Genomic DNA, 27,513 nt, shown 5'->3' with positions numbered 1-27,513 from the left:
GTTATTTTGGCTGAAGGGAAATAAGCAGAACTCTGCACGTCCAGACCCAAGATGGAGCCCCAGGAGCCGGTCAAGAGGGAAGGGGTAAGTGTGCTGTCCAGGGAGGCAGGGGGGGGAGCAGCCCACCCGCAGGACCAGTTGATCGCTGCTAGGGGATGCTTTGGGGAGCTCTGTGCCGTGGCGGACCATTGCGGGGACCTGCCCCTCGGAGTTCACCCCGCAGCTGGACTTCTACAGGGACTTGAGAGACATTTAGAGACGTTCGGATTTAGAGCTTCTTTGCAAATCATTCTCCTGAAACAGCTTTTAAAACTACCTGGAACCGGGGTGTTCTCTTGTGGCCCAGGCAGGGGGTGAATGATCCGGTGTTATCACCGCAGGAGCGCGGATCGCTGCTGGGGTGCCGGTTCGATCCTTGGTCTGGGGAATTTCTGCATGCTGTGGGTGCAGCCAAAAGGAAAAAAAGTACCTGCCGCCGAGTTGATGAGACTCAAAGGAGAATTTGTCACAATGTCCTTAACCATAAGCATTTGAGGTGAAGGGCTTCTGGCACTGCAGCAAAATCCTTACACATGGCTAGTGAGATGTGTTTGCTTTGTTTTTATTTTGGCTTCCGAGCCTTTTCATGAACGTTTTCAGCATGTAAAGAGCCAGCATGCAAAGAAGAAAGGCTCAGAAAAGATGTTGCAGGATTTGAATTTACCTCAAATCTGTAGCAGAGATTCCCTACCTTTTTAGATAATGCGACTCCTCTGTTTTAGAGACAAAAGATTTTTCTGGCCCTCTCCCCTCTCACCCCTGCCTTCCATAGAATTGCCTTGTACTTTTAGAGTCTCTTGACTGAGGAACACACATAAGGACAGAAACATAATGTGACTCTATTAACACTTTTAAGAAATAGGCATTTTATTCATCACAACAGCATCTGCTTATATTGACGGTGGGAGGTACTTTTTGTGCACATTAATTATTTGCATATGGATCTAAGACCTTCACCATAGGCAGGGTTGGGTACGTGCGCTGTAGCTCATAGACAGAGAGCAAGTTTGGGGAGGAGTTCCCTCGTGGGTCAGCAGCTTAAGGACTTGGCGTTGTCACTGCTGTGGCTCATTGCAGCTGTGGCGTGGGTTCGAGCTCTGACCTGGGAACTTAGACTTGCCATGGACACGGCCAAAAAAAAAAAAAAAGGGAGAGAGAGGTTTGGGAGGTACAAGTACCTAGGATTCATTCCTGCTCCATCCTGTTCTAGCTGTGGGAACTTGAGCGAGTTATTTAACCGCTCTGTGCCTCAGTTTTCTCATCTATAAAATGGAAATAATAATGTGAACTGAAGTTTGGCCTTTGCCATCCGCCTTTGCATGGAGTAAAACATGAGCCACGGCAGCTACACACCCGCAGCATCCCCTGAGCAGAGCTCAGGCTGGGGACCAGGAGGGAGGCACCTCTATGCTCTGGGGAAACTGGAAGAACAGGCCTTCAGATAGTCAGATATTTTCAGGAGATTTTATGAGCCCAATGCTTGTATCTCCTCATATCTAGAAAAACACTAAAATCCTTTGTGGTGATGTCTGCTCCTTGTGACTGGTAGTAACTTTGAGGAGATCAGCAACAAACTGTTGTAAGAAGGGTGTGCGCATTGAAACAGGTGTGTGCTGCCTGCACCTCCCCCTCACCTTTATCCCATCCTGATGTCCCCCCTTCTCCTCCTTGGGTGGTGTTTCAGCCTCGCCGCTTGTAGTTAAGGATAAAGAATGTCTCCGAGGGTGAGAGCTGATGCGTCCTGCAGGCTGTGAGAACTCAGGATCCTGGCCCCGATAGCGGAGGTGCATTTCAAAGGAATGGTCTCAGGGAGCCCAGGCCTCTTTTGTTCCTGCTCCCTGTCCTTTGTTGCAAAATCTCCAAGACATCCCAGCTCCTCTCTCATGGCTACCTGCGATCTGTCTCCTGGGCTGAAGTCCTCATTTTGCCCCAAATAAAACATAACTCTCAACTTTCAGGTGGAGTGTTTTTCAGTGGACAATAACCATTACCACTGCCGAGGGCTGCAGAAACAATTCACTGAGATGATGTGTGTAAATGACCTGTTCATTCTTTTTGAACATCCTCTGGAGCAGGGCACTCCTGGCATTTGGGGCCAGGTGGTTCTTTGCTGCGGAGCTGGGGTCGGGCGGGGGGCGGCCTGGTGTGGTAGAAAGTCTAGCAGCATCCCAGCTGCCTACTCCCTGGAGGCCAGCAGCTCTCTGGCCAAGGAGCCTGACCGCGTTAGAGGTGACTGCACAGAGCTGTCTTGTTGACCTCCTGATAACAAAGTGTCAGGTCAAATCTTATCTCCTCTCTTTCCTAGGACCGTGAGGTGGCAGGACCGCCGCGGTTGGGGGGGAGGGGGAGAGGAATGCACCGCCCAGCTGTGCCCCCAGGTGCAGCAGTGAAAGAACAGGAAACACCCCCGCCCGGGCCCCCGCGCCGGGCGGCCCCTGCAAAGGAACCATCCATTTTAAAAGGAGGTGATTAAGCAGCTACATGCAGAACGTGCGGGCCGTGATCACAGCTCCCTGCCCGTCCGATTCTATAAGGAAGGAAGCTTTCTCCGGGCCCGGAAGGATGCAGGCGGCCCTTCCCAGGTGGCTGAGGGCGGACCTGCCTCATGGGGTGAATAGTGCTGGGTTTCCTGGCAGACATCAAAGCAGGACTATTCCAGCGGTGAAGCTGCCGATCACAAAGCGAAGCCAAGGGGGGATTTAGGAGCCCAGGAGACGTGGGGGAAGGGCGGCTCGGGGCAGATGCTGGGCTGCTCAGGCTGGTGGGAGGCCCCTCTTGTGCTGGTGGCTGTGCAACCATGGCCCCCCTGGCCATTGGGTTCCTCAGATGAAAAGAGGAAAGACAAAAACCTGGTGTCTTTGTGCTGGGAAAAAGGACTCTTGGCCTGAAAGAAAGAAAATGGATTAGGGGGGAAAATGCTTTGGGAAATGAAAACACATGATTTTTTGGAGTTCCCATCATGGCTCAGCGGTTAACAAACCCGACTAGCATCCATGAGGACACAGGTTCGATTCCTTTGCTCAGTGGGTTAAGGATCCAGCACCGCCGTGGGCTGTGGTGTAGGTCACAGACACGACTCAGATCCTGCATTGCTGCGGCTGTGCTGTAGGCTGGCAGCTACAGCTCTAGTTAGATTCCTAGCCTGGGAACCTCCTTATCCCACGGGGGAGGCCCTGAAAAGACAAAAAGAAAAGGCAGGGGGGAGTTCCCATTATGGCTCAGCGGAAACAAATCTGACTAGTAACCATGAAGTTGCGGGTTTGATCCCTGGCCTCAATCAGTGGGTTAAGGATCCAGTGTTGCCGTGAGATGTGGGGTAGGTCACAGACCCGGCTTGGATCCCATATTGCTGTGCCTGTGGTGTAGGACGGCGGCTACAGCTCCAATTAGACCCCTAGCCTGGGAACCTCCATACGCCTCAGGTGTGGCCCTAAAAAAAAAAAAAAGAAAGAAGAGCACAGAAGTGTTGGTGGAAGGCCTCCCTCACGAGCTAGCCGAGTGTCGTTCAGCACGTAGCTTCCCCCAGTCGTCAGTGTTAGTAATTAGCCATCATAGCAAAGCTGTGATGCAATGCGTTCCTCCTGAAGCCAGCTCTGGGGCTCAGTGGTTCACCCTCAAGAACTCCTTCCCCACATCGATCCTGGGAGGAAGGCAGGATCACTGTCCCCTCTCCCCAGATGAGGGAACAGCGACACAGAGGCGTTTAGGACCTGGCTGCAGACCGTATTGGGGTGGGGGAGAAGAAAGGAGGGGGGTTCGTCCTTTGCTCTTGGGAGCTGCGCTGCCGCAGCCCTGCTCTCGACCCCCACAGCCACGAAACAAAGTAGCTCCAGTTGGGAAACTTTACGGTGCTTGTCTCGCCTCTCTCCCCTCCGCCGAAACCTCAAGGACTCTTTGTGAAAGTTTGGGTTCGTTCCACAGTGTGATGACATGACTTTACAGTGTTAATTCATCGCCACTCACTTTTCCAGGGATCTGTGCATTCCACCCAGAGAGGCCAGACAAGGAAACCTCTTAGACGCAGGCAGCCTCTCTGGTGGTAGGAATGGAAATTGGAGACAAATTCCTAAGAGGCAGCTTGGGTGGGGCTTTCTTCCAGGCATCCTTGAATCACGCCCTGTCTGTCAGGACTGGAGACCTGAAGGCGGTTATTTTACTAAATCTCAGAGCGTTCTCAAGGGCATTATGTTAACTAGTCTTAGACCATGGTCTCAGCATGTTGGAAAACAGGAAGCCCGTTTACTGTGGCCACGAGGCGCCTGCTTTCTCCCCAGAGCACAGCTCACAGGGGCAGCTCCCCTTGGCCCCTGAGGAGAGCTAGCTCCCTCATTCATGCCAGGAGGCCACTGAGCCGCCTGTTACTTTTTCATTTTCTTTTATTCTACTTTATTATGTTTTGTCTTTTTAGGGCCACACCATGGCATATGGAGGTTCCCAGGCCAGGGGTCGAGTCAGAGCTGAAGCCACCAGCCTACGCCACAGCCACAGCAACGCTGGATCTGAACCTCGTCTGTGACCGGCGCCACAGCTTATGGCAACGACAGATCCTTAACTCAATGAGCGAGGCCAGGGATGGAACCCGCATCCTCATGGCTACTGGTTGGGTTCGTTACCGCCGAGCCACTATGGGAACTCCACGCCTGTCACTTTAACAAGGTGGTTGGAGACACCTGCAAATCCTCCTTGGCCCCTTCTTCTCCCTCGTGCCCTAATCCAGCCCAGTCCCAAATTATTTTTCCCCCACCTCTGGAAAGCTTAAAAAAAAAAAAAAAGGAAGAAAGGGGAAGAAAGAGAGAGAGAAGAAAGAAAGAAAGAAAGAAAGAAAGAAAGAAAGAAAGAAAGAAAGAAAGAAAGAAAAAGGAAGGAAGGAAGGAAGGAAGGAAGAAAAGGAGGGAGGAAGGAAGAAAAAGGAAAGAAATCAAAAGAAAGTTTAAGCTCTGCCTTTCTCTTACATGCTTTTTTTGTATAGTAACTTTATTGAGACTACAACTCATGAAGCATGCAATTCCCCCATTTAGCATATGCAATTCAGTATATATTCACAGAGTTATAGAACCATCACCATAATTGATTGTAGAATTATTTTTCCTTTTTACGGCCATACTTGCGGCATATGGATGTTCCCAGGCTAGGGGTCCAATGGGAGCTGCAGCTGCCGGCCTGCATCACAGTCACCGCAACACCGGGTCCAAGCTGTATCTGTGACCTATGCCGCTGCTTGAGGCAACACCGGATCTTTAACCCACTGAGCAAGGCCAGGGATGGAACCCAAATCCTTGCAGAGACAGCTTCGGGTGCTTAACCTGCAGAGCCGCAATGGGAACTCCAATTTAAGAATATTTTCATCACCCTTAAAGGACCCTGTACCCACTCTTTCCCTCCACATTTCCCCTCCTTTTCTCCCCCAGCCCTGTGTAATCAGGGTTTATCTTCAGTCTCCGTGGATCTGCATATTCTGGACATTTCACATAGATGGATCCTGGCAATAGGTGGCCTTCTGAGGCTGGCTTCTTCACTTAGCCCATCTTCAGGATTCACCCACTTTGTAGCAAGTAGCAGTGTTTCATGCCTTTTCATGGCCAAGTGATACCCCATTGGACGAGTATCCCCCATCTCGCTTATCCTCGTTCATCTGTTCCTAGGCATTTGGCTTGTTTCCGCCTCTGGCTGTGATGAAAATGCCGCTGGAAAACTGTGATCAAGTGTGTGAACGTGTATTTTCATTCTCTCGGGTGCACGCCTACGAGTGCAATTTCTGGGTTCTGTGGTTGCTCTGTGTTTAACTTTTTGAGGACCTGCCAGACTGTTTGCCAAAATGGCTTCACCGTTTGACTTTCCCTGGGGCAAATGTGAGAGGCTTCCAGCTTTCATCCTCATCAGCGTGTATTATTATCTTTTTTTTGAAAGTATAGTTGATTTACAATTTGTGTCATTATCTGCCTTGTTGGTTTTAACCATCCTAATGTGTGAGAAGTGGTATCACATCGTGGTGTTTGGTTTTTTTTTTTTGGTCTTTTCTGGGGTCGCACCTGCAGCATATGGAGGTTCCCAGGCTAGGGGTCTAATCAGAGCTGTAGACGCCGGCCTACGCCACAGCCACAGGAACGCAGGATTCGAGCCGCATCAGTGACCTACATCCACAGCTCACCGCAAAGCCAGATCCCCAACCCACTGAGCGAGGCCAGGGATCGAACCCGCAACCTCATGGTTCCTAGTCAGATTCGTTAACCACTGCACCATGATGGGAACTCCTTTTTCCAGATTCTTTTTCCTTATAGGTTATTATAAAATATTAAGTATAGTTCCCGGGACCACAGTCTTCTTGAGGGCAGCTGTTTTGCCTGCCAGACTGTAGCGTGGTACCTAGATTATAGCTGGCTGTCAATGAATGTTTGTTTAATGCATTGGCCATGAAAACTTAATCAGTAGTCAATTTAAGACAGAAATGGAACTTTTTATTTGAGCCAACCTGAGGATTATAACCTGGGAGATAGTCTTTCAGAAAGCTCTGCCGGAGTTCCTGTTGTGGCTCAGCAGGTTAAGAATCCGACTAGTATTCGTGAGGATGAGGGTTCGATCCCCAGACTTGCTCAGTGAATTAAGGATCCAGCATTGCCCGTGAGCTGTGGCATAGTTCACAGATGCGGTTCAGTCGTGGTCTTGCTGTGGCTGTGGCATAGGTCGGCTGCTGTAGCTCCAATTCAACCCCTAGCCTGGAAACCTCCATATGCCACAGGTGCAGCCCTAAAAAAAAGAAATTAAAAAAAAAAAGAAATCTCTGAAGACTGTTCCTTCCACCTGTTAGCAATCTAAGCACAGTCATAGGAATTTTTGAGACGAAGGGTTATATATATCAAAGTAACATTGACAGTTTAAATAGTCTAACAAGGTGGGTAGTGAGTTGTGACCTCTTACAGGGTTGGGAAAGGAATATTATCTCCTGAGGGTTTATCTTGCTGGTGCCAGGAGGATGGCTTTTTTTTTTTTTTTTTTTTTTGCAAGTGGGCATTCCTGTGTCTTCTAGGGGGACCTAGGCAATGTTTAATGCAGATACACAATGCACACTGATGGGGAGGGCACAGTGGCTCAAGTGGGCATTCCTATGTCTTCTAGGGGGATCTAGGCAATGGATAATGCAGATACACAGTGCACACTAATGGGGAGGGCATAGTGGCTCAAATGGCAGAGAAAATTAGTCTTTTCCTGCCTTAAAAACAATTTTGCTTCATCAGAATGTAAGCGTTTGGACCAGCAAGTTCAGTGAGAACTCACCCAGAAGGCCTTTGCTATTTTCAAAACCAAGGGTGAGCCTTGATTCCTGTGGATCCATAGAAAGTACCTGTGGCTTGAATGCACGTAGGAAGCCAAGGAAGAGAAGTTGAATTATGTGTTCCAGCCTCAGAGCCTCGACAGACAGCCCGAGGGCTTTCTGATCATTTTCAGTGGGATCCCATAAAAGCCATCTGGGAGCTGGCTGTACCCTTGCCTGGCAGGATCCCCGCCCTTCCCCTCCTGTCTGGGGCATGAGCCTCCAGCAGCAGCCAGCTCCCCAGCTGAGCTTTGCTAAGGACTTCAAACCTTAGGACCCATCAAAGCAGAGTGTCGGAGTTGCACCTGCAGGATGAATGAAGCATTTGTAGTTAATCATTTACTGCGAAGAGAGGCAAAATAGGAGAAATTTTCGTCAACATTTCTTCCCTCCCCACGCCCCGTCCTTTCTTCTTCCCGTCCTCCCTTCCACCAAATCAAGCAGTGGCACAGCTACAGGGGACAGAATATCTGTTCTCTACTATAGCCTAGTCCCTAGCCCAACACCTGGCTCACGGTGGGTGCAAACATGGGGTTTTTCTGGGGGGGAGGGTAGTCATTTTTGGCTGCCCTGAGGCGTGTGGAACGGCCGGGCCAGGGATCCGAGCAAAACCACAGTAGAGACCTAAGCCGCAGCTGTGGCAATGCCAGGTCCCTGACCCAGTGTGCCAGCCCGGGATCATACCCAAGTCCCAGTGGTTCCCAAGACGCCGCCAATCCCGTGGCACCACAGCAGGCGCTCCCACAATATGCTGAATGAGTGAATGAATGAAGACTCAGAGCACTTGAGGAGGGGAGAGTCGCCACATCTCAGGCGGGGTTTTTGAGGGCGGGGGTGCCTACTTGCACACCTGCTGCCTTTAGAAAACTCGGCACAGCAACAGCTCTGGAAACGCCTTTCCCCCTGGGCAGCATCACCTGCTCCTCCCACTTTTGTCATCTGCTGTCCCTACTGGCTTGAGTGGGTGGTGGGGTCTGAGGAGGGACTGGAAACCAGAGCCCGTTGTTCCTTGATGGGCGGCTTTGTGGCTCTTAACGTCCTTACCAGAAACTTCCTGGGAATTAACCATTTGTAAATTCATCTGTGGTTCTGCCCTTGACCAGGACTCCTACAGGTCCTGAGCCTGCTCTGCGGAGGGGGTGTTCATGGACTGGACTGGGCTGTCCCCTCCTGGGCACCCGACAAGGCCGGGGTGACCGCTGTTTCTCTGCCTGTCCTGCTCCTACTGGCTTCTCTCAAGGGGTCCTGCTCGGATTAGGAAGGATGCTGCCCAGAGGGGGACACGAGGACCTCAGCGGCCACTGGAGGGGCTGAGTCCCATGTGCCTGGGACCCGGGTCAGAGTACAGGAGTGAGGTGCTTCAGCAGTGGGTTCAGAGAGCCACGCCCAGGCTCACTCCAGGCAGTGGATTTACTCACCTACACAACCAGATGCTCCTGTAACTAACCCTTGCAATAACTCCCAGGGGTGTTATTATCTCACGCAAAAGAGGAGGAAACTGAAGATCATAGGAGTTGAGCTAGAAAGTAGCAGTGAGCAAATTCAACTGAGATCTGTAGATTCTTCCTTTTTCTTTTTTTTCTTTTTAGGGCAGCATCTGCCACATATGGAATTTCCCAGGCTAGGCGTTGAATCGGAGCTACAGCTGCCAGCCTACACCACAGCCACAGCAACGCCAGATCTGAGCCTTGTCTGCAACGGACACCACAGCTCCTGGCAATGCCAGATTCTTACCCACTGAGCAAGGCCAGAGATCAAACCCACAACCTCGTGGATACTAGTCAGGCTCGTTACCGCTGAACCACAATGGAAACTTCCAGATTCGTAGATTTTATTTTATTTTATTTATTTATTTTCTTTGTCTTTTTGCCATTTCTTGGGCTGCTCCCTCGACATATGGAGGTTCCCAGGCTAGGGGTCCAATCGGAGCTGTAGCCGCCGGCCTACGCCATAGCCACAGCAATGCGGGATCCAAGCCAAGTCTGAGACCTATGCCACAGCTCACGGCAACGCTGGATCTTTAACCCACTGAGTGAGGCCAGGGACTAAACGTGAAACCTCACAGTTCCTAGTCGGATTCGTTAACCACTGCGCCACAACGGGAACTCCGGGATCTGCAGATTTTAAAAGCAAAGCTCTTTCTGCTTCTTTTGTCCCCCCTGCTTTTCATTCCCTTACTAATGAATTCCCACTTGTCATTGAAGATTGTCTTAATTAAATGAGGGTTTGGTTTCCTGAATGTCAGAGGGGACAGTGTCACAGAACGTGGTCAGAGTTCCTCGAAATCTACATTTAAAGATTTTTTTCACTGTGCTCTCTGTCTCTTATAGCAGAAGTCCAGGGGCTAAAAGAAGTTGATCAGTGGCCCTAAATAATTAAAAATTTTTGTTGGAGTTCCCGTCGTGGCGCAGCGGAAGTGAATCTGATTAGTAACCATGAGGATGCAGGTTCAATCCCTGGTGTCGCTCAGTGGGTTAAGAATCTGGCCTCGCCATGAGCTGTGGTGTAGGTCAAGGACACTGCTCGGATCCTGTGTTGCTGTGGCTGTGGTGTAGGCCGGCAGCTGTACTCTGATTCAACCCCTAGCCTGGGAACCTCCACATGTGGTGGGTGCAGCCCTAAAAACAAAACAAAACAAAACAAAAAAACCCAATTTTTTTTTTTTTTTCGTCTTTTTAGGGCTGCATGTGCAGCATATGGAGGTTCCCAGGCTAGGGTTTGAGTCAGAGCTGAAACTGCTGGCCTAAACCACAGCCACAGCAATACAGGATCTGAGCCACGCCACAGCTCATAGCAACATGGAATCCTTAACCCACTGAGAGGGGCCAGCGATCGAACCGGAGTCCTCATGAATAATAGCCAGGTTCGTTTCCACTGAGCCATAAGGGGAACTCCACATTTTCGTGTGTTTTTCTCTTTGATTTTTCAAGGAGTCTGTGTATAAGACAGCGCTCGGGTGCATTTGCAGCACTCGGCCAATGCAGCCAGAGCAGGACTGTCAGAGGCAAGTCAGACCCCAGGTGGGGGGGTTGGCGAGGGTGATCCTTGCATTTCTCTCTGACCCAGGGTGCTTCCCCACCCACCCTGGGGACACTGAGCAATGTGTGGAGACTTTTAGGTTGTCACAGACTGGGGGGGGCTGTTCCCACAGTGCGTACGGGACTCCCCACCCCCACCCCCTGTAGCAAAGGATCCTTGGTCCCTGAGTGCAGTGAAAGTAGCCTGTTTTACCCCAGGCCTCAGGGAGGGTAGGTTAGCAGGTGGGGCGGGGTTGAAAGGCCACGCATCTTCAGATCACATCCACGTTTCTACCAGTTGCTGAGTGGAGTCGATCAGGAGCTCCCGCGAACCCTGGGCTGCTTCCTGACCTAAAGCTGAGATCTCTCCTCCCGCAGAGGCTGACACTGGTGCTTGCTTTGGCGACGCTGATAGCTGCCTTCGGCTCCTCCTTCCAGTATGGGTACAACGTGGCCGCTATTAACTCGCCTTCTGGGGTAGGTCGCTGCAGTGGGGGAGACGAAGCCCCCACTGAGCAGGGAAGTGGGTTTGGAGTGCCCGGGGTGGGGGCGGTAGGGTGGGACTCACCTCTTTGCTGAGGGCACCCAGGGGGGTCTCAAGGGAGGAGAGGGGCACCCACCAGACACAGAGTGAGCGCAAGCCCAAAGGACCTGCAGGCACAGGGCCATGGGGACACACCAGATCCCCAAGCCTCAGCTTCTGGTGGAGAGCCAAGCCGGGCTGGCACGTGGTGGGCTGGCCTCCAGGAGTTGGGGGAGGCAAGGTTTGAGGGGCCCCTGATCTTGGGCAGCCCTGTGATCCATAGCGGAGGCAGGGATGGCCCAACATGGGTTCCATGATTGAAGGCTGGATTCACTTCTTCCCGGGGTGCGAAACCTCCTGGGCCGTTTGCCTCCTAGAGGCCTCTCAGTTCCAGGGGGCCCCCTGCTAATCGCCGTTAATCCTCACAAAAATGTTTGATACCCACGTGCCCAGCTCATCCCACCGGGTGGCCCCACCCACAATGGGCGTCGTTCTTTCCGCAAAAGCACCTCCAATTATTCTGATGTGCTGTTTTGCTTCGCCCTCCAGTTCATGAAAGACTTTTACAATGAGACCTACTATGACAGAATCGGGGAATACATGAGCGAATTTTCCCTGACCTTGCTGTGGTCTGTGTCTGTGTCCATGTTCCCCTTCGGAGGCTTCATCGGCTCCCTCATGGTCGGCCCTTTGGTGAATCACTTAGGCAGGTAAGAAAGAGGAGGTGAATTTTCAACTCCTTGAAATGGATCAGCCCCATCTGTGCTTAAAACCCGGGCCTAAAGCAGAAACCGTTCCAGGAAACCTTGATAAGGACCATTGCTGTGATGATTTTCGTTTCCTAATGTGGCTGAGAAGACCAGACACTGGCCAAGTGTTTGGGGACTGAGACGATGAAATTCTCAGGGATGGAGGTGGGTGGAGGGGGCTGGTCTTGGGCTTTAGTGCTTCAGAGATCAGGACTCGCTCCCATTCTCATCTTCTCCTACCTTGAAATTGTCCTTCCCAAAACGTCCTTCTGGCCTTTTTTGTTGTTATTATTATTTGCCTTTTTTTTTTTTAAGGCTGTACCCTCGGCATATGGAGGTTCCCAGGCTACAGCTGTCAGCCTACACCACAGCCACTGCAACAGGGACCCAAGACATGTTTGTGACCTACACCACAGCTCATGGCAACACCGGATCCTTAACCCACTGAGCAAGGCCAGCGATCGAACCTGCATCCTCATGGATCCTAGTTGGGTTCGTTAACTGCTGAACCACTAAGGGAACGCCTCCTTCTGGCCTTTAGAAGAGTCAAGCGCCAGATAGCATAGCCAAGACATCAAGCACAACGTAGACCATAGCTGAATGTTCTTGAACGCTGCCTCTTAAAGGAACTCAAGCTAACTGCTCTGTTCTTGTTCCTTGAATCAAGTAATATGCAGTATTTAGCCCACATTAAACTCCTGTAAAACTCTGAAATGGCTGGGATTCATGTCCATGTGAAACCATGTGCTCTCAGGGCCACCCTCCCTCTGCGCGTCTTGAATGCCAAGTGCAGAACTTAAATCTTGGCCCCTAATTGTAGAAACATTAGAGATTCAGTATTTGACTTCAGCCTTCACACTCCCCTGGTAAATCCCGTGGGTATGAACAGTATTTAAGCGTTCCTCCCCTCCAACCCCCTCCCTTCGAGGATGGGCCGGGCAAGGTCAAGTTCTCATTCTCCGCCACAGACCTAGTGAGGTCAAGAGTCAAGGCCATGGAGTGCCCTGGTGGCTCAGCGGGTTAAGTATCCAGCATTGTCACTGCTGTGGTGTGGTTTCAGTCCCTTGATTGGGAAGCTCTGTATGCCGTGGGTATGGCCAAAGGAAAAAAAAAAAAAGAGTCAAGGCCAATGCCAGACTTTGGTTCCTTCTCCAGTCTTTAAGAAAAAAAAAAATCTGAGAATAAAGACAGATACACTATGGAGTTCCCACTGTAACATGGTGGGTTCAGAATCTGACTGCAGCAGGCTTGGGTCTCTGCGGAGATGCAGGTTCGATCCCTGGGCTGGTGTGATGAGTTAAATATTCCAGCATTGCTGAAGCTGTGACTTGAATTTAATCCCTGGCCTGGGAACCCCATATGCCACCAGGTAGCTAAACAAGAACCACACACACACACACACACACACATGCACACTGAGATTCAGAATCTAAGATCCCGAAGTCCTCCCGGGAGGCTCGTGTTGAACTCATAATTCTCCCTGTGGCCTGCCCCGGGGGCAGGACAACAATCTAGTCACCGTCAGATCTGCCGGACGCTTCTCCTTAAGTGAGGTCTGGTCTGCAGATGGAGCTGATGGTTTCTAATCCAACTGCCTGCATGAAAATATAGTAAATGCTGTTCAGTTGTTCGTGGTTTTCTTAAAGATTTACCAGTGTTCTTTAAATATCAATAGCAGCTAACAATCTATTAATGGGTTCCTATGTGCCAAGCTCTAGCCTAAGAGCTTTTAGGGGATATTAATTCCTCTAATCCTTACACTATCCCCATCCCCTTTTCAAACATGGGAAAAGGAGGCACAGAGGGCTGCTGTAATTTAGCCAAGATTACATGGGGCAGGTGGATTTCACTTGGGAGCATGTGCAAGTTAACGACCACACTGCACTCTGTTATACCAGGCACAGGTCTTTTTCATCTGTTGCTTTATTTATTTATTTATTGTCTTTTTTGTCTGTTTAGGGGCCCCACCCACGGCATGTGGAGGTTCCCAGTGTAGGGGTCTAATCGGAGCTATAGCCACCGGCCTACACCACAGCCACAGCAATGTGGGATCCAAGCCGAGTCTGCGACCTATACCACAGCTCACTGCGCCAGGACAGGAACTCCTGTTTTGGGTAATTTAGTTGGAGGAAAACTGACATCCTTACCCTATTGAACCTGCCCTTTCATGAGTAAGCTGTGGCTGGTGTATTTATTCCAGAATTCATGGCAGTTCCTTGTCTGAGGTTTTAGGTCTTTGTCATCTGTTCTGGAAATTTTTCAGCCATCATTTCCACAATTTTTTTTGTGTGTGTGTCTTTTTAGGGCTGCACCTGTGGCATATGGAGGTTCCCAGGCTAGGGATCAAATTGGAGCTACAGCTGCCAGGCTACACCACAGCCACAGCAATGCAGGATCTGAGCCACGTCTGCAACCGATACCTGGTCCTTAACCCAGTGGGCGAGGCCAGGGATCGAACCTGCAACCTCATGGTTCCTAGTTGGATTCATTTCCACTGCACCATGACAGGAAGTCCTCCACAAATATTCTCTATCCTCTGTTTTTTATATTCTTTCTTCTGGAAGTTCCCCCATGCTTTTCATGTTGCTGTTGCCTTTTTGACTTCTTAAAAAATGTATTTTTTAAAAATTGTGGTAAAATAGATAAATAACATAAAATGTTCCTTTTTAACCAACTTTTAAGGGTACAGATTTTTGGCCTTAAGTACATTCACATTGTTATACAACCATCACCACCACCTGTCTCTCTGTTTCATCTTGCAAAACTGACCATGTACCCATTAAACAAGAGCTCCCCTTTCTCTTCTCCTGAGTCATTGATCAGCTTTCTGTCTCTGAATTTAAGTGCGCTAGGGACTTTGTTATGAATGGAATCAAACAGGATTTGTCTTTTTGTGACTGGGTTATCTCACTTAGCCTCAGGCCCTCGAGGTGCATTCATGTTGTAGTTCACGTCAGAATTTCTTTCCCTTTTTAAGGCTGAATGACATTCTGTTGCATGAATATACCATGTTTAGTCCACCCATTTATCTGTTGATAAAACATCTAGGTTGCTTGCACCTTCTGGCAATTGTGACTAATGATACTATAATCCTCCATCTCTTTCATATTTTCCATCTTCTTATCTCTCTTTCTGTCACTTTCTATGTAATTTCCTCACATCTGCCTTCCTATTCATTAATTCTCTCCTCAGCTGATTCACCTATGTTTTTTATTTCAATAATTATATTTTTCATTTCAAGAAGTTTTAATTCATTTGTTTTTTAAAATCTGTCTCTTTTTTTGCTATTGTTTTGGATAGTTTTTGTCTTCTATAGTTTATTGTTCTTCATATAGTACCCTTTTAATTACTTGTTTTAGGACGCTACTCATTTAGGACATTATATAGTTTAAAAAACCTATTATAGGAGTTCCCTGGCAGGCTCAGTGGGTTAAGGGTCTGGTGTTGTCACTTCTGAGGCTTGGGTTCAATCCCTGACCCAGGAATTTCCGCACACCTCAGGAGCAGCCAGAAACAGACATATTTTATAGCTTCTATCTAGTCCTATTGTCTGAAGCTGTGCTGTTTGTATGTGCAGCCTCTTGCATGTGGTGGGTTGTTTTGTGCATCCAGAAATGGTGCTTTCCACCCTTAGCAGGCCTGGCTGAGGGACTCCCAGGGAGCCCCTCCAAAGAGTCTTTCCCTTTGCCTTTGTCTGGCTCTCTAGGGCCCAAGTTCCCAAGTCCCCTCCACTCTTAAGTAGGAATTTTTTTTTTTTTTGCTTTTTAGGGCCACACCCGCAGCATATAGAGGTTTCCAGGCTAGGGGTCAAATCAGAGCTACAGCTGCCAGCCTGTGCCACAGCCACAGCCACCGTAATGCAGGATCCAAGCTGCATCTGTGACCTACACCACAGCTCATGGCAATGCCAACTCCTTAACCCACTGAGCAAGGCCAGGGATCGAACCTTCGTCCTCATGGATGCTGGTCAGATTCGTTAACCACTGAGCCACGATGGGAACTCCCCTTCTATAATCTTTAATATGGTGTTTTTAACCTGGAAAGATTTTTCTTTTCTTTTTCTTTTTTTTGTTTTTTTTTTTTGCTTTTTAGGGCTGCACCCACGGCATACGGAAGTTCCCAGGCTAGGGGGTCTAATCGGAGCTACAAGCTGCAGGTGTACGCCACAGCCACAGCAGCACAGGATCCAAGACGTGTCTGTGACCTACGCCACAGCTCACGGCAACAGCAACAGCAGCAGATCCTTAACCCACTGAGAGAGACCAGAGATCAAACCCTCAACCTCATGGTTCCTAGTCAGATGTGTTTCTGCTGCGCCACAACGGGAACTCCTTGAAAGACCTTTCTATATGCTGTTGAATTCAATCTGCTAATATTTCATTTAGGATTTTTCGCATCTATGTTGCTAAGTGTTGTTGGCCTAAACCTTTCCCGTGGGCATCCTTACCCCAGCTGGGTTTCAGGATTACACTAAAAGCATGTTAGGTGATGTTTGCAGAACGCTTTACCGAATTTCACATGCAAGCCTTTCCCTCGCTTCCCCACGGATGCCCTCTGCGTGGGGGTCATGTACATTTCCTCCCAGAGGCCATGCACTTGACACGTCTGAGTCTTAGGTCAACAGCCACGCTTAGGACACAACAGCACCACTGTAACGGAGTGAACATTTGGAATGCGCGAATGCTTAAGCCGCACTGGCCGGTGGTTTGTCCTCCGCAGAAAAGGAACCTTGCTCTTCAACAACATCTTCTCCATCGTGCCTGCCATCTTGATGGGATGCAGCAAAGTCGCCCAGTCCTTTGAGATGATCATCGTGTCCAGACTTTTGGTGGGAATATGTGCAGGTAATTCTGTGATTCGGGATCGTCCAGGGAAGGAGACCAAGCACCTGGGGTCTGAACCAGTCTGAGGCATGTGGTCCACGCCGTTCCTGCCCCACTGCTGTGAATAGATGCTTGAGCCCCTGCGTCTGGGGCACGTGTGCAGATCTTCACTGCAGCGTTTCCTGCCATGAAGGCTGTTCCTTAAAGACTGAGATAGAGGACTTCAAGATCAGGGGGATCCTGGAGTTCCCGTTGTGGCGCAGTGGTTAACGAACCTGACTAGTGAACCATGAGGTTGAGGGTTCGATCCCTGGCCTTGCTCAGTGGGTTGAGGATCTGGCGTTGCTGTGAGATGTGGTGAAGGTTGCAGACATGGCTCGGATCCCAAGTTGCTGTGGCTCTGGCGTAGGCACGGCTATGATTGGACCCCTAGCCTGGGAATCTCCATGTGTCACAGGAGTGGCCCTAGAAAAGGCAAAAAAAAATGAGAAAAAAAAAGTATATATATATCAGAGGGATCCTTCCAACCAATCCTTTATTTCAGCGTTTTCTAAATTATAGGATTATAGGTTGGGACCACTTAGTGGGTGGTGACATCTGTTTGGTGAGCAATATTTTTTTTTTTCTTTTTTGGATGTACCTGCAGCATATGGAAGTTCCCAGGCCAAGGATCAAACCCATGCCACTAGCAGTGACCCAAGCCCCTGCAATGACAACACTGGATCCTTAACCCACTGAGCCACAGCAGGAACTCCGGCATTTTCTCTTTGTTTCTTTGGCCGCTCTGCAGTATACGGAGTTCTTGAGCCAGGGATCAGCTCCAAGCTGCAGTTGCAACTTACACGCTGCAATTACAGCAACGCCAGATCCTTGACCTCACTTTGCTGGGCCAGGGATGGAGCCTGCGTCTGAGTGCTCCAGGGAGGCCGCCAATCCCGTTGTGCCACAGCAGAGACACCCCAGTATTTTCTTTAAAAAAAAAAAAAAAAAGGAGTTCCCGTCATGGCGCAGTGGTTAACAAATCCGACTAGGAACCATGAGGTTGCGGGTTCGGTCCCTGCCCTTGCTCAGTGGGTTAACGATCCGGCGTTGCCGTGAGCTGTGATGTAGGTTGCAGACGCGGCTCGGATCCCGCGTTGCTGTGGCTCTGGCGTAGGCTGGTGGCTACAGGTCTGATTCGACCCCTAGCCTGGGAACCTCCATATGCCGCGGGAGCGGCCCAAAGAAATAGCAAAAAGACAAAAAAAAAAAAAAAAAACAAAAAAAAAAACTAGGGGAGGCTATCACATGCTGTAAAAGTAAGGCTTGTCTTTTGAAACTTTTGTTTCAGTTCTTTATCTATCTGCCCAAGTGAGAACCAAGTTGGATACAAAATGAATTTCTGTATTTTGTACTGTGGGTTGTGGTCCAAAAAGCTGGAGAAACAGTCCAGTGTACGAATCCCTCTGCCAGCAAAGAGTTAATGAGAGTAATCTCTCCAAAGCCACGCTGCCCTGGCCGAGCTTCCTCCCCCAAGACAGCTTCAGACAGAAGAGATGTGCTTCAGGCCATGCCCTGGCCTTCCTCCAGCTTGGCGTTCTTTTGTGGGCCGCATTTCCCAGGGCCGTCAAGGCGAGCAAGGTGCCCACTCTCAGGGCTGGGCACCTGCAGGGCGGGCACCCAAACGCAAGGGCCCCCTGGAAAGGCTGCACCCAGGGCCCCTCACCCCCCACCCCCCACCAGGCTCTGCAAGTGACTCTTTTTCTCCTTCCGAACAAGCGGATCAGGACAAAGGGATGATTTGGCTGGATGTCAGCAAACCCCTTGCCTGAAGTTACCGGACGATATGGGGGTAAAGAGAGGCTGGTCTTGGGGGGAGTGGTGAGGAACTGCAGGGCTGGGAGATAAGGAGGAAAACAAGCATCTCGAAGAGAGAAGAGGCACTTCAAGGAGAGAATGATCGGCCCCCTGGCAAACTTCCTTCACGCTGGCTTTTCCTGAGAAGGGCTGGACATTTATCTGCCATCTGGGCTGGAGCCCCGAGGCACCGGGCTCTGCTTCTGCAGGTTTCCCCTGCAGCCAGGCTCAGCTTTATGAAAAACAGATGATTCCTGGAAGTTTTCAGTAGCAGGCAGGTGCTGTCACCTTTCTATTGACATCCAGTGATTCAGAGTTGGTTCCAAAAAAGAATGTTAGGCTCTAATAGGTATCAAATCACAGCTTAAAACCCCAACCTTTGGAGTTCCTGCTGTAATGCAATGGGATTGGCGGTGTCTTGGGAGCACTGGGTCGCAGGTTCGATCCCCAGCCGGGCACAATGGGTTAGAGATCCGGCATAGCCGCAGGCTGTGGCTTAGGTCCTGACTGCGGCTCGGATCTGATCCCTGGCCTGGGAGCTCCATGTGCTGCAGGGCAGCCAAAAATGACAAAAAACAAAAACAACCTTTGCTCTTACATAAGCATGACTTGATGTCAGCAGTTTTCAAATTCTTTGCCCTCAGGACTCCTTTACGCTCTTAAAATTATTGAGGAGTCCAGGGAGCTCTCACTCACATGCGTTATATTGATCAATTTTTTTTTTTTTCTTTCTTTTGGTCTTTTGTCTTCTTGGGGCTGTGTCTGTGGCATGTGGAGGTTCCCAGGCTAGGGGTCTAATCGGAGCTGTAGCCACTGGCCTACACCAGAGCCACAGCAACGCGGGATCCGAGCCGCATCTGTGACCTACACCACAGCTCATGGCAACGCCAGATCGTTAACCCACTGAGCGAGGCCAGGGATCGAACACGCAACCTCATGGTTCCTAGTCGGATTCGTTTCCACTGCGCCACGACGGGAACTCCATATTGATCAATATTTATCACATTAGAAGTTGCAACCAAGAAGTGTCCACCATGGTACAGTGGGTTAAAAATTTGACTGCAGTGGCTCAAGTCATTCTTGCAGTGCAGTTTCAATTTCCAGCCTGGTGAAGTGGATTAAAGGATCAGGCATTGCCACACCTGTGGTGTGGGTTGCATCTGTGGCTTGGATTCAATCCCTGGCCCAGGAACTTCAATATGCTATGAGTGTGGCCATAAAATTAAAAAAAAAAAAAGAAAGATAGAAAGAAAGAAAAGAAATTGCAACCAAGAAATGTATTAAATCATTTTTTTTTAATTTTTAGAAGTTCCTTTTATTTATTTCGGCCATGCAGAAGTTCCCAGGCCAGGGATTGAACCTGCGCCACAGCAGCCACCCAAGCCACAGCAGTGACCACAGTGGATCCTTAATTCACTTCACCACAAGGGTGCTCCTAAGTCATTTTATTTATGTATTTGTTTATTTATTTTTGTCTTTTTATGGCCGTATCCAAGGTATAGGAGGTTCCCAGGCTAGGGGTTGAATTGGAGCTGCAGCTGCCAGTCTGCGTGCCACAGCCACAGCAATGCCAGATCCGAGCCACGTCTGGGACCTACACCGCAGTTCATGGACATGCCGGTTTAATGAACTGAGCAAGGCCAGGGATCAAACCTGCGTCCTCATGAATATTTGTCAGATTCTCAATCCACTGAGTCACAACAGGAACTCCTGCTCCTAATTTATTTTAAAATAGTAGTAATAAGCCCATTAGATGTCTTTATGAAAATCACTCTATATTCTAAGACAAAAAAAAAAAAATGCAGTGGCATCGTTTTACGTTTTTGCAAATCTCTTGAATGTCTGGCTTAGTAGAAGACAGCCAGACTCTCAACCCTGCTTCTGTCAGTGAGATAGAGGGACTATGACCTCTGGAAAGCTCGTCAGAGAATGGGAATACAAAGGACAGTTAACATCTCAGGGCAGTTCTGAAAATATTCTGATCTCAGAGACCCCCGAAACAGTCTCAGGAACCCCTGGATCCTTAGGTCATACTTGGGAACTCCAGCGGAAGCTTAATCCACCTGCCATTCATTCCTTCACGTATCTCCTGACAAGCCTAGAAAAGTCAAGCTCCATGCCACTTAGACACCTTAAAAACAAAGTAAGCAGTCACTCTGACCAAGGAGTTGCAGGGTCAGTGCAGCTTGGGTTCCCAGATGCTCAGATGGTTGATTTGCTGTGAGTCCGCATCTTTGGTAAGAACAGTGTGGACTGGAATTTAAACTTTAAAAGCAGCTTCTCTGACTCTGATATTAGAATGATCTGGCCGTGGTTGCCCCGCGGAATTGTTTCTAAGACAAAATGAGGAGGAGTTCCCGCTGTGGTGCAATAGGATTGGAGATGTCTTAAAAGCACTGGGATACCGGTTTGATCCCCAGCCTAGCACATTGGGTTAAAGATCTGGCATTGCCATAGCTGAGGCTTAGGTTGCAATTGCAGCTTGGATCTGATCCCTGGCAGGGGAACTGCATGTACCACGGGGCAGCCGAAAAAAAAAAAAAAAAAAAAAAAAAAAGACCAAACTAGGCGTTTCCTGGTGGCATAGCGGGTTAAGGATCTGGCATAGGTACCATTCCCGGCCTGGGAACTTCCACATGCCTTGGGCACAGCCAAAAAAAAGAAAAAAAGAAAAAGACAAAATGAGATTGTTCTTCACCAACCTGAAGGGACTCCCATCTCTTCACACACCTCCTGATATTTGTCTCTCCAGTGTTGCTCCTTTTTTGTCTTTCTTTTTTTATTTATTTATTTTTTTGTCTTTTTTTTTTTTTTTTTTTTTGCTATTTCTTTGGGCCGCTCCCACGGCATATGGAGTTTCCCAGGCTAGGGGTCTAATCGGAGCTGCAGCCCCTGGCCTACGCCAGAGCCACAGCAACGCAGGATCTGAGCCGTGTCTGCAACCTACACCACAGCTCATGGCAACGCCGGATCGTTAACCCACTGAGCAAGGGCAGGGATCGAACCCTCGACCTCATGGTTCCTAGTCGGATTCGTTAACCACTGCACCACGACAGGAACTCCTCTTTTTTTTAATTTTTTAGTGGCCACACCTGCAGCATATGGAAGTTCTCAGGCCAAGGACTGAATCCGAGCCACAGCTACAGCCTCTGCCACAGGTGTGGCAACACCAGATCCTTTAACCCTCCGTGCTGGTTGGGGGATCCAATCTGTGCCTCCGCAGTGACCCAAGCCAAGACAGTTGGATTTTTAACCCACTGGGCCACAGCAGGAGCTCCTCTCCACTGTTGCTCTTAATTAAGATCAGAGGCATGCTTCCTCCACAACCCTTTGGGCACTGGGCCTGCAGGGTCCTTTCCCACCTCCACACAAGACACAGTTGCTCTAAAGACTGCCCCTCTTTGCTCTGAAAATCAGAAAGAATCGATATTGATTCATGAACAGTAAGGGGTCTCTTTTAAAACACTAAGCAGGGAGGCAGAGAGCTATCCTTGGGCAGAACTGCAAAGCTTGAAAACTTGGTGGTCAGTCTCCTCTGATCTCAGGGCTGTCAGATCCCCTCCCCTCAACAGCAGCCCCGCCTCCCCTCTCCCCGAACTGTTTCCTCTCAGTGTCCCCATGGCCAGAGCCTCCCTCTCAGACCCCATGTCTCTCTGAGCAGCAGCCGGCCCTTGGCTCTGCTTACCCTACTTGGGCCAGTAACAATCCATCCTACTGTCCTCCCAGACCCCCGGCATCTCACTGGGCTTTTAGGAGAATTAAATGGGATGTGATATATGCGAAACCACTTTGGAGCCTATAAACGTGTTTCACCTGTTCATAAGGGCGTCAGATAACTCGCAAGACAGGAAAATGGACCAGTCCAAATATTGGGGGTTCAAAAGTCGTTCAGGCACCACACAAATCTCAGAATGCAGTTGGTCCACAGTATATATTCAAGTGTCTGATGCGTATTGAGAAAGCCGAGAAAGCCTGTGCTTCAGTGTCTGTGCACTGGTTTATTATATACTACATCGTCTCTGCAGGTAAAGCTGGGGGGGCAGGGGGGCCTTGGCCTTTTCTGAACAGCGTTTCTCCCCAAGGAGCAAGAGGGGAGGGAGCCCACACCTGGGCTTTCCTCTCGGCGACCAAGCCGGTTAAGAGGTCCGGCTGGCCTGTGTACCCAGGTGACACCAGTCAGGAAGCAAGGGCACTGTCCGAGGACTTTTTGCTCCGATTGTAAGAGGTGGGGTTCACTTTACTCCTGCCGTTTTGAGAAAGTTTCAGCCCAACTGATGTGATGGCTGAGAAAGAAGTAGTGAATCTGAAGACACGGCTTGTCTCCACCAGAAGACGCATGTTTCTTGATCGTGTTTTTCTCCCGCCCCCGGCAGGTCTCTCCTCCAATGTTGTCCCCATGTACCTGGGGGAGCTGGCCCCGAAGAACCTGAGGGGGGCCCTGGGGGTGGTGCCCCAGCTCTTCATCACCGTTGGCATCCTCGTGGCCCAGATCTTTGGTCTTCGGACTCTCCTTGCCAACAAAGAAGGTGAGCTCAGGACGCCTCCTCCGACCCCCCCCGGCCCTTCCCTGTGAACCAGTCTTTTCTCTCTGAACCATCCCCCGCCCCCACCCCGCACGGCCCTAACCCTGCAGAGCAGGCTTGAATGAGTTGGTGGCCCCTTGCACAGAGCGGGCCCGAATGAGTTGCTAGGGACAGACAGGCTGGCAGTCTCTAGTCCCTCCTGGGGGACAGGTCATGGGGACTTTGAAGGAGCAGGGGGCACCGCTGTCCGACTTTCTCCTGGCTGCTCGGTGGTTGTCACACAAGGACCTGGGGTGCAGCAATGCGCCACTGCCCTGGAGCCTCCCAGCAACACAGCTGCCTTGTGACACTGCTGTGACGGGGAAGTGAGCTACACTGAAGGGCCCCTACTAGTGCCTGGCACGTGGACATCTGCGGGTATCACCTCCCACAAGCCCTAGGAGAAAAGGGGACAGCAAGGCCTTCACAGCTCCTAGAGGGAGCCCGAACCCCTCATTCACTTATTTAACCATTTTTTTAGGGTCCCACCCACAGCAGATGGAAGTTCCCAGGATAGGGGTTGAATCGGAGCTGCAGCTGCCAGCCTATACCACAACCACAGGCACAGCAATGCAGGATCTGAGCCTCCTCTGTGACCTACACTGCAGCTCACAGAAACGTCTGATCCTTAACCCACTGAGTGGGGCCAGGGACTGAACCCATGTCCTCATAGATACTAGTTGGGTTTGTTACCACTGAGCCACAATGGGAATTCCTTATTGAACCATTTTTATTGTGTATATATAAGGGTCCAGAGCTGGAACCTCAATGGTGCCCCGTGGGCCCCTCAATCACAGCCTCCCACCCCCCAAAGGGAGCCACTGCACCCTTGCTCTGCCCTGGAGTTTCATCGCTTTTCTAGAAGATCGAGTTAACATTCCGTGTTTCTGGACTTAGTACAACGGAACCACATTGTGAGAAGGACTCTGCACCCACCACCGTGCTGGTGGGACTGGCTCCTGTCCTGACTTAATTCATTTTCATCGCAGCCTAATGAATGGACCTCGATTTATGTCCCCATTCTACTGTGGGCACAGTCGCCTTGTTTCTGGGTTTTGTTTCTATAACCAGTGCTGCTCTTCCCATTCTTGTTCTGGCGTTCTGGTGGCCCAGGCATGTTCCTGATCAGGACAGGGCTGCTGGTCAGAGCACGAGAGGGTGTCCAGCATCACCAGCTCCTGCCTGACAGTCCCCTAAAGGTACCCCATGTGGAGACCTTCCATCTGCCCCTATTTTTACCAGCACTTGGTATTGTCAGAATTTTTCACGTTGTCCATCTGGTGTGTGTGTGGGGGGGGAATGGTTATTTACCACTGCTCATTCTCTAAGTGTTTAGAGTGCCCACCATGTATTAGGCACCATCCTAGGTGCTGGGGACACAGAGGTGAGAAAGACAAAGGCCCCCCCCCCCCCCGCCCCCGCCGCCCCCGAGCCTGTGTGCCAGCTCCAAAGAAAACCAATCAGGGTGAGAGGCCAGAGGGGCCAGCTGGGCTCTGTGGGGCTGCAGCGGGCAGGAGGCAGGGGTTGAGGCTGGGGCCCGCCCAGCTCTCCCGTCACATTTCTTCCCCTGCAGGCTGGCCCATCCTCCTCGGGTTGACGGGGATCCCTGCAGCGCTGCAGCTTCTTTGCCTGCCCTTCTTCCCGGAGAGCCCCAGGTACCTGCTGATTCAGAAGAAAGATGAAGCAGCTGCCAAAAACGGTAAGGCTTTCAGGTGAGATGCGCAAAGGGATGGAGGCAGTGGCATCTTTGCCGGCGGGGGGGCGGGGGGCGTGGTCCACCCCCAACGCCCCCTCTGCTCCCTCCCCCAGCGCTGAGGAGGCTGCGCGGCTGGGACGACGTGGACGCCGAGATCGAGGAGATCCGGGAGGAGGACCAGGCCGAGAAGGCGGCGGGCTTCATCTCGGTGCTGAAGCTGTTCCGCATGAGGTCCCTGCGGTGGCAGGTCATCTCCACCATCATCCTCATGGGCGGCCAGCAGCTGTCGGGAGTGAACGCGGTACCGGGGCAGCCCCGGGCAGGGGGAGCAGCGGGCAGGCGGCGGGGATGCCCGGAGCGGGGACAGGGGCAGCCGGGCCGGCCCCACCAGCCTCGGGGGGTTTGCCTTCCAGATCTACTACTACGCAGACCAGATCTACCTGAGCGCTGGGGTGAGAGACCAGGATGTGCAGTTTGTGACTGCGGGCACGGGCGCTGTCAACGTGCTGATGACCGGCATCGCCGTGAGTGTCCCCGGAGCTGAGTCCCCGTCAGCCCCCAAGGAGGGAGGGCACCTGGAGAGTGGGGGTCTTGGCCCAGGAAGGAGCCTGGATCTAAGGTGGCGGCGTGCCCCTCGGCCCCCTCATCTCTAGCCTCGGGGCTCTCCGTCGTGCGGGAGGGGGCAGCCTATGGCTCCCAAAGATGGAGGGCCCCATCCTCCACTCTGGAAGCTTCCACCGGGTGAGGGGGCACTTCTCCAACATCTTACATTGGGGGTCACTCTCTGTGCCAGGGCTGCTGAGGGACAAAGGGAGCCCCTGGCCAGGACAGCGTGGTGGCCTACTGGCCATTCAAGGACACAGCCCCTCTGGTTCTCCTTGTAGCTGCTCCTTCAGAAAGTGTTGTGTGGACGGGGAGGGGATCTGCCCGGGAAGGCGGCTCTGGGCAGGGGTGCGGCGGGGCAACCGGGGCCTCCTCCCCGGTGGGACGCAGGGCTCCTGAGCCTCCCGCTTTCCCTCGCCCCTTCCCTGCAGATTTTCGTGGTGGAGCTACTGGGGAGAAGGTTCCTGCTCCTCCTGGGCTTCTCCATCTGCTTTACCGCCTGCTGCGTGTTGACAGCCGCCCTGGCTCTGCAGGTGAGGAAGGCGGGGCCTGGGGGGCAAACGCCCACCCCGCGCCCTGTTACGCATGCGCATTATCACGATGCTTGGGTCCACCTGCAGTCCCCACCCCAGCCCCAGCCGCCCACCACCCCACCCACTTTCAGCTTATCTTCCAGTGGCATCCAGGGGGCGCTGCCTGTTGAAGGAGGCTCCAGGCGCTCGCCTTCCCAACTTGGGCGGTGGCTGGGTGAGGTGACCTAGCCCCTGGCCCTCTGGAAACCAAAATTTCTGATGCTCCAGTCCCAGGAGCAAATGTGATCCAACTTGGTCTTCTCTCCACAGGACACAATATCCTGGATGCCCTACCTCAGCATCGTCTGCGTCATCTCCTACGTCATAGGCCATGCCCTTGGGCCCAGTACGTACCCAAGAGCTGGTCCTGGGTTTCGTTGCCCATCTCCTGTACGGTCAGCCCTAGAAACTTCTGGCCTGAGCTCTTTAGAGAGGCTCCAGGGAGCGCCAGATTCAGCGTCTCTGCCTCTGTCTTGGGGCAGAGGGGTTTTTTTGGGGGGGAGGTGGAGCATGGTGAGAGCGAGGGCAGGCTGTTTAGGCTGGAACATGCTGCCTGGTGTGGTTGGGCCTTACAGGAGGTCGTGGCTCCCTTTTAGGGACATGACAGGACGTCACCTATTGTGTCTAACTCTTGCTAGGTGCCTTGTCCCATTGCTTCCCCACAAGAACAGCAGTCCTGGAGACGTGCTGCTCTGCCTTGGGCTGGATGCCTCAGGCCCCTTGCTAGGAGTGGTTGGGGGGGTGGGAGGGGTGCTCGAGGACACTTTGTGGGCCGGTGGGAAGAGAAGACCACTCTTCCTCTTCCCCCTCCCAGGTCCCATCCCAGCACTGTTCATCACTGAGATCTTCCTGCAGTCCTCCCGGCCTGCCGCCTACATGGTGGGGGGCAGTGTCCACTGGCTCTCCAACTTCACCGTGGGCTTGATCTTCCCATTCATTCAAGTAAGTGTGACCCCGCGGGCCCCAGATGCCCCAACTCCTCAAGCGGTAAATCCAGACTCTCTTCAGGAACGTGAAACTGCTCCCCTCCCACAGGTGGGCCTCGGCGCTTACTGCTTCATCATTTTTGCCGTGATATGTCTTCTCACCACCATCTACATCTTCCTGGTTGTTCCTGAGACCAAGTCCAAAACCTTCATAGAAATCAATCAGATCTTCACCAAGATGAATAAAGTGTCAGAGGTGCACCCAGAAAAGGAGCTGAAGGACTTTCCGCCCTCTGCTGTGGGGCTGTAACTCGAGAAGAGGTGCCTGTGCATTGGATCTGCCTGGCGCTTCCATCCTGGGCTGTGAATCCAGAACTAGGACAAGTCCAGTGTGGAAGGCAGGCCCCGCTGGACTGTCTGAAGGGCTTCCATGCAGTTCTCAAAGCCTTTCAGACTCACCCATCACCAACCCTCAGGCATGGCGGGCAGCTGTCCCTCAGCCATGGTGGGTCAGCCGTTGTGTGGCTCCTGGTAACACCAGCTTTTATAACGAAAATTGTTACCGTGATGGCAAGATGGAAGGAATCGAACATGGCCGAAGAAATGAACTCTGCTCCGATCCCACGGTCTTCCGGGGCCACGGGAACCTGGTCAGCGTGGAATCCATCCTCTTGTCAGATCCATCTCCAGAAACACCAGTCCTGGAAAGTGTGATTCACCTGTAGCCATGTTTAGGAAGCTGGGAAGCAGGTCCCTATGGAGACTTTAACCAAGTCAGAGATTATTGATCCCAAATTTTATTATTAGGGGACTGTAGAATTGCCTCTTTATACTCAATAAAACATATATAATCACTTA

At 51.2% G+C, this 27,513-nt stretch overlaps 1 protein-coding gene across 3 annotated transcripts; it reads left to right on the top strand.

Annotated features, from left to right (window-relative positions):
* On the top strand, positions 1-27,513 carry SLC2A5 (solute carrier family 2 member 5). Of its 3 annotated transcripts, none has more exons than XM_021095282.2 (12): positions 1-84; positions 10,744-10,842; positions 11,438-11,598; positions 16,357-16,481; positions 22,670-22,822; positions 24,432-24,557; positions 24,668-24,855; positions 24,968-25,078; positions 25,589-25,690; positions 26,000-26,075; positions 26,544-26,671; positions 26,765-27,513. In XM_021095282.2, the coding sequence occupies exons 1-12, from the start codon at positions 52-54 to the stop codon at positions 26,963-26,965; spliced, it is 1,503 nt and encodes a 500-aa protein (XP_020950941.2). In that variant the 5' UTR covers positions 1-51; the 3' UTR covers positions 26,966-27,513. The 3 variants fall into 3 exon arrangements, with proteins under 3 accessions (XP_020950941.2, XP_084815065.1, XP_084815066.1); XM_084958939.1 differs by having other exon boundaries at positions 16,357-16,725; positions 21,293-22,822; XM_084958940.1 differs by lacking the exons at positions 1-84; positions 10,744-10,842; positions 11,438-11,598; positions 16,357-16,481 and adding an exon at positions 18,331-18,658 and having other exon boundaries at positions 21,251-22,822.

Source organism: Sus scrofa, chromosome 6, assembly GCF_054392235.1.
Source record: "Sus scrofa isolate SSC_HxYL_T2T_F1_AM1 chromosome 6, Sscrofa_HxYL_maternal_Yorkshire_Landrace_v2.0, whole genome shotgun sequence".
In the NCBI taxonomy this organism is placed as follows: domain Eukaryota; kingdom Metazoa; phylum Chordata; class Mammalia; order Artiodactyla; family Suidae; genus Sus; species Sus scrofa.
Note: the sequence above shows the minus strand (reverse complement) of the source record. Positions and strands in the feature narration are given on the sequence as shown.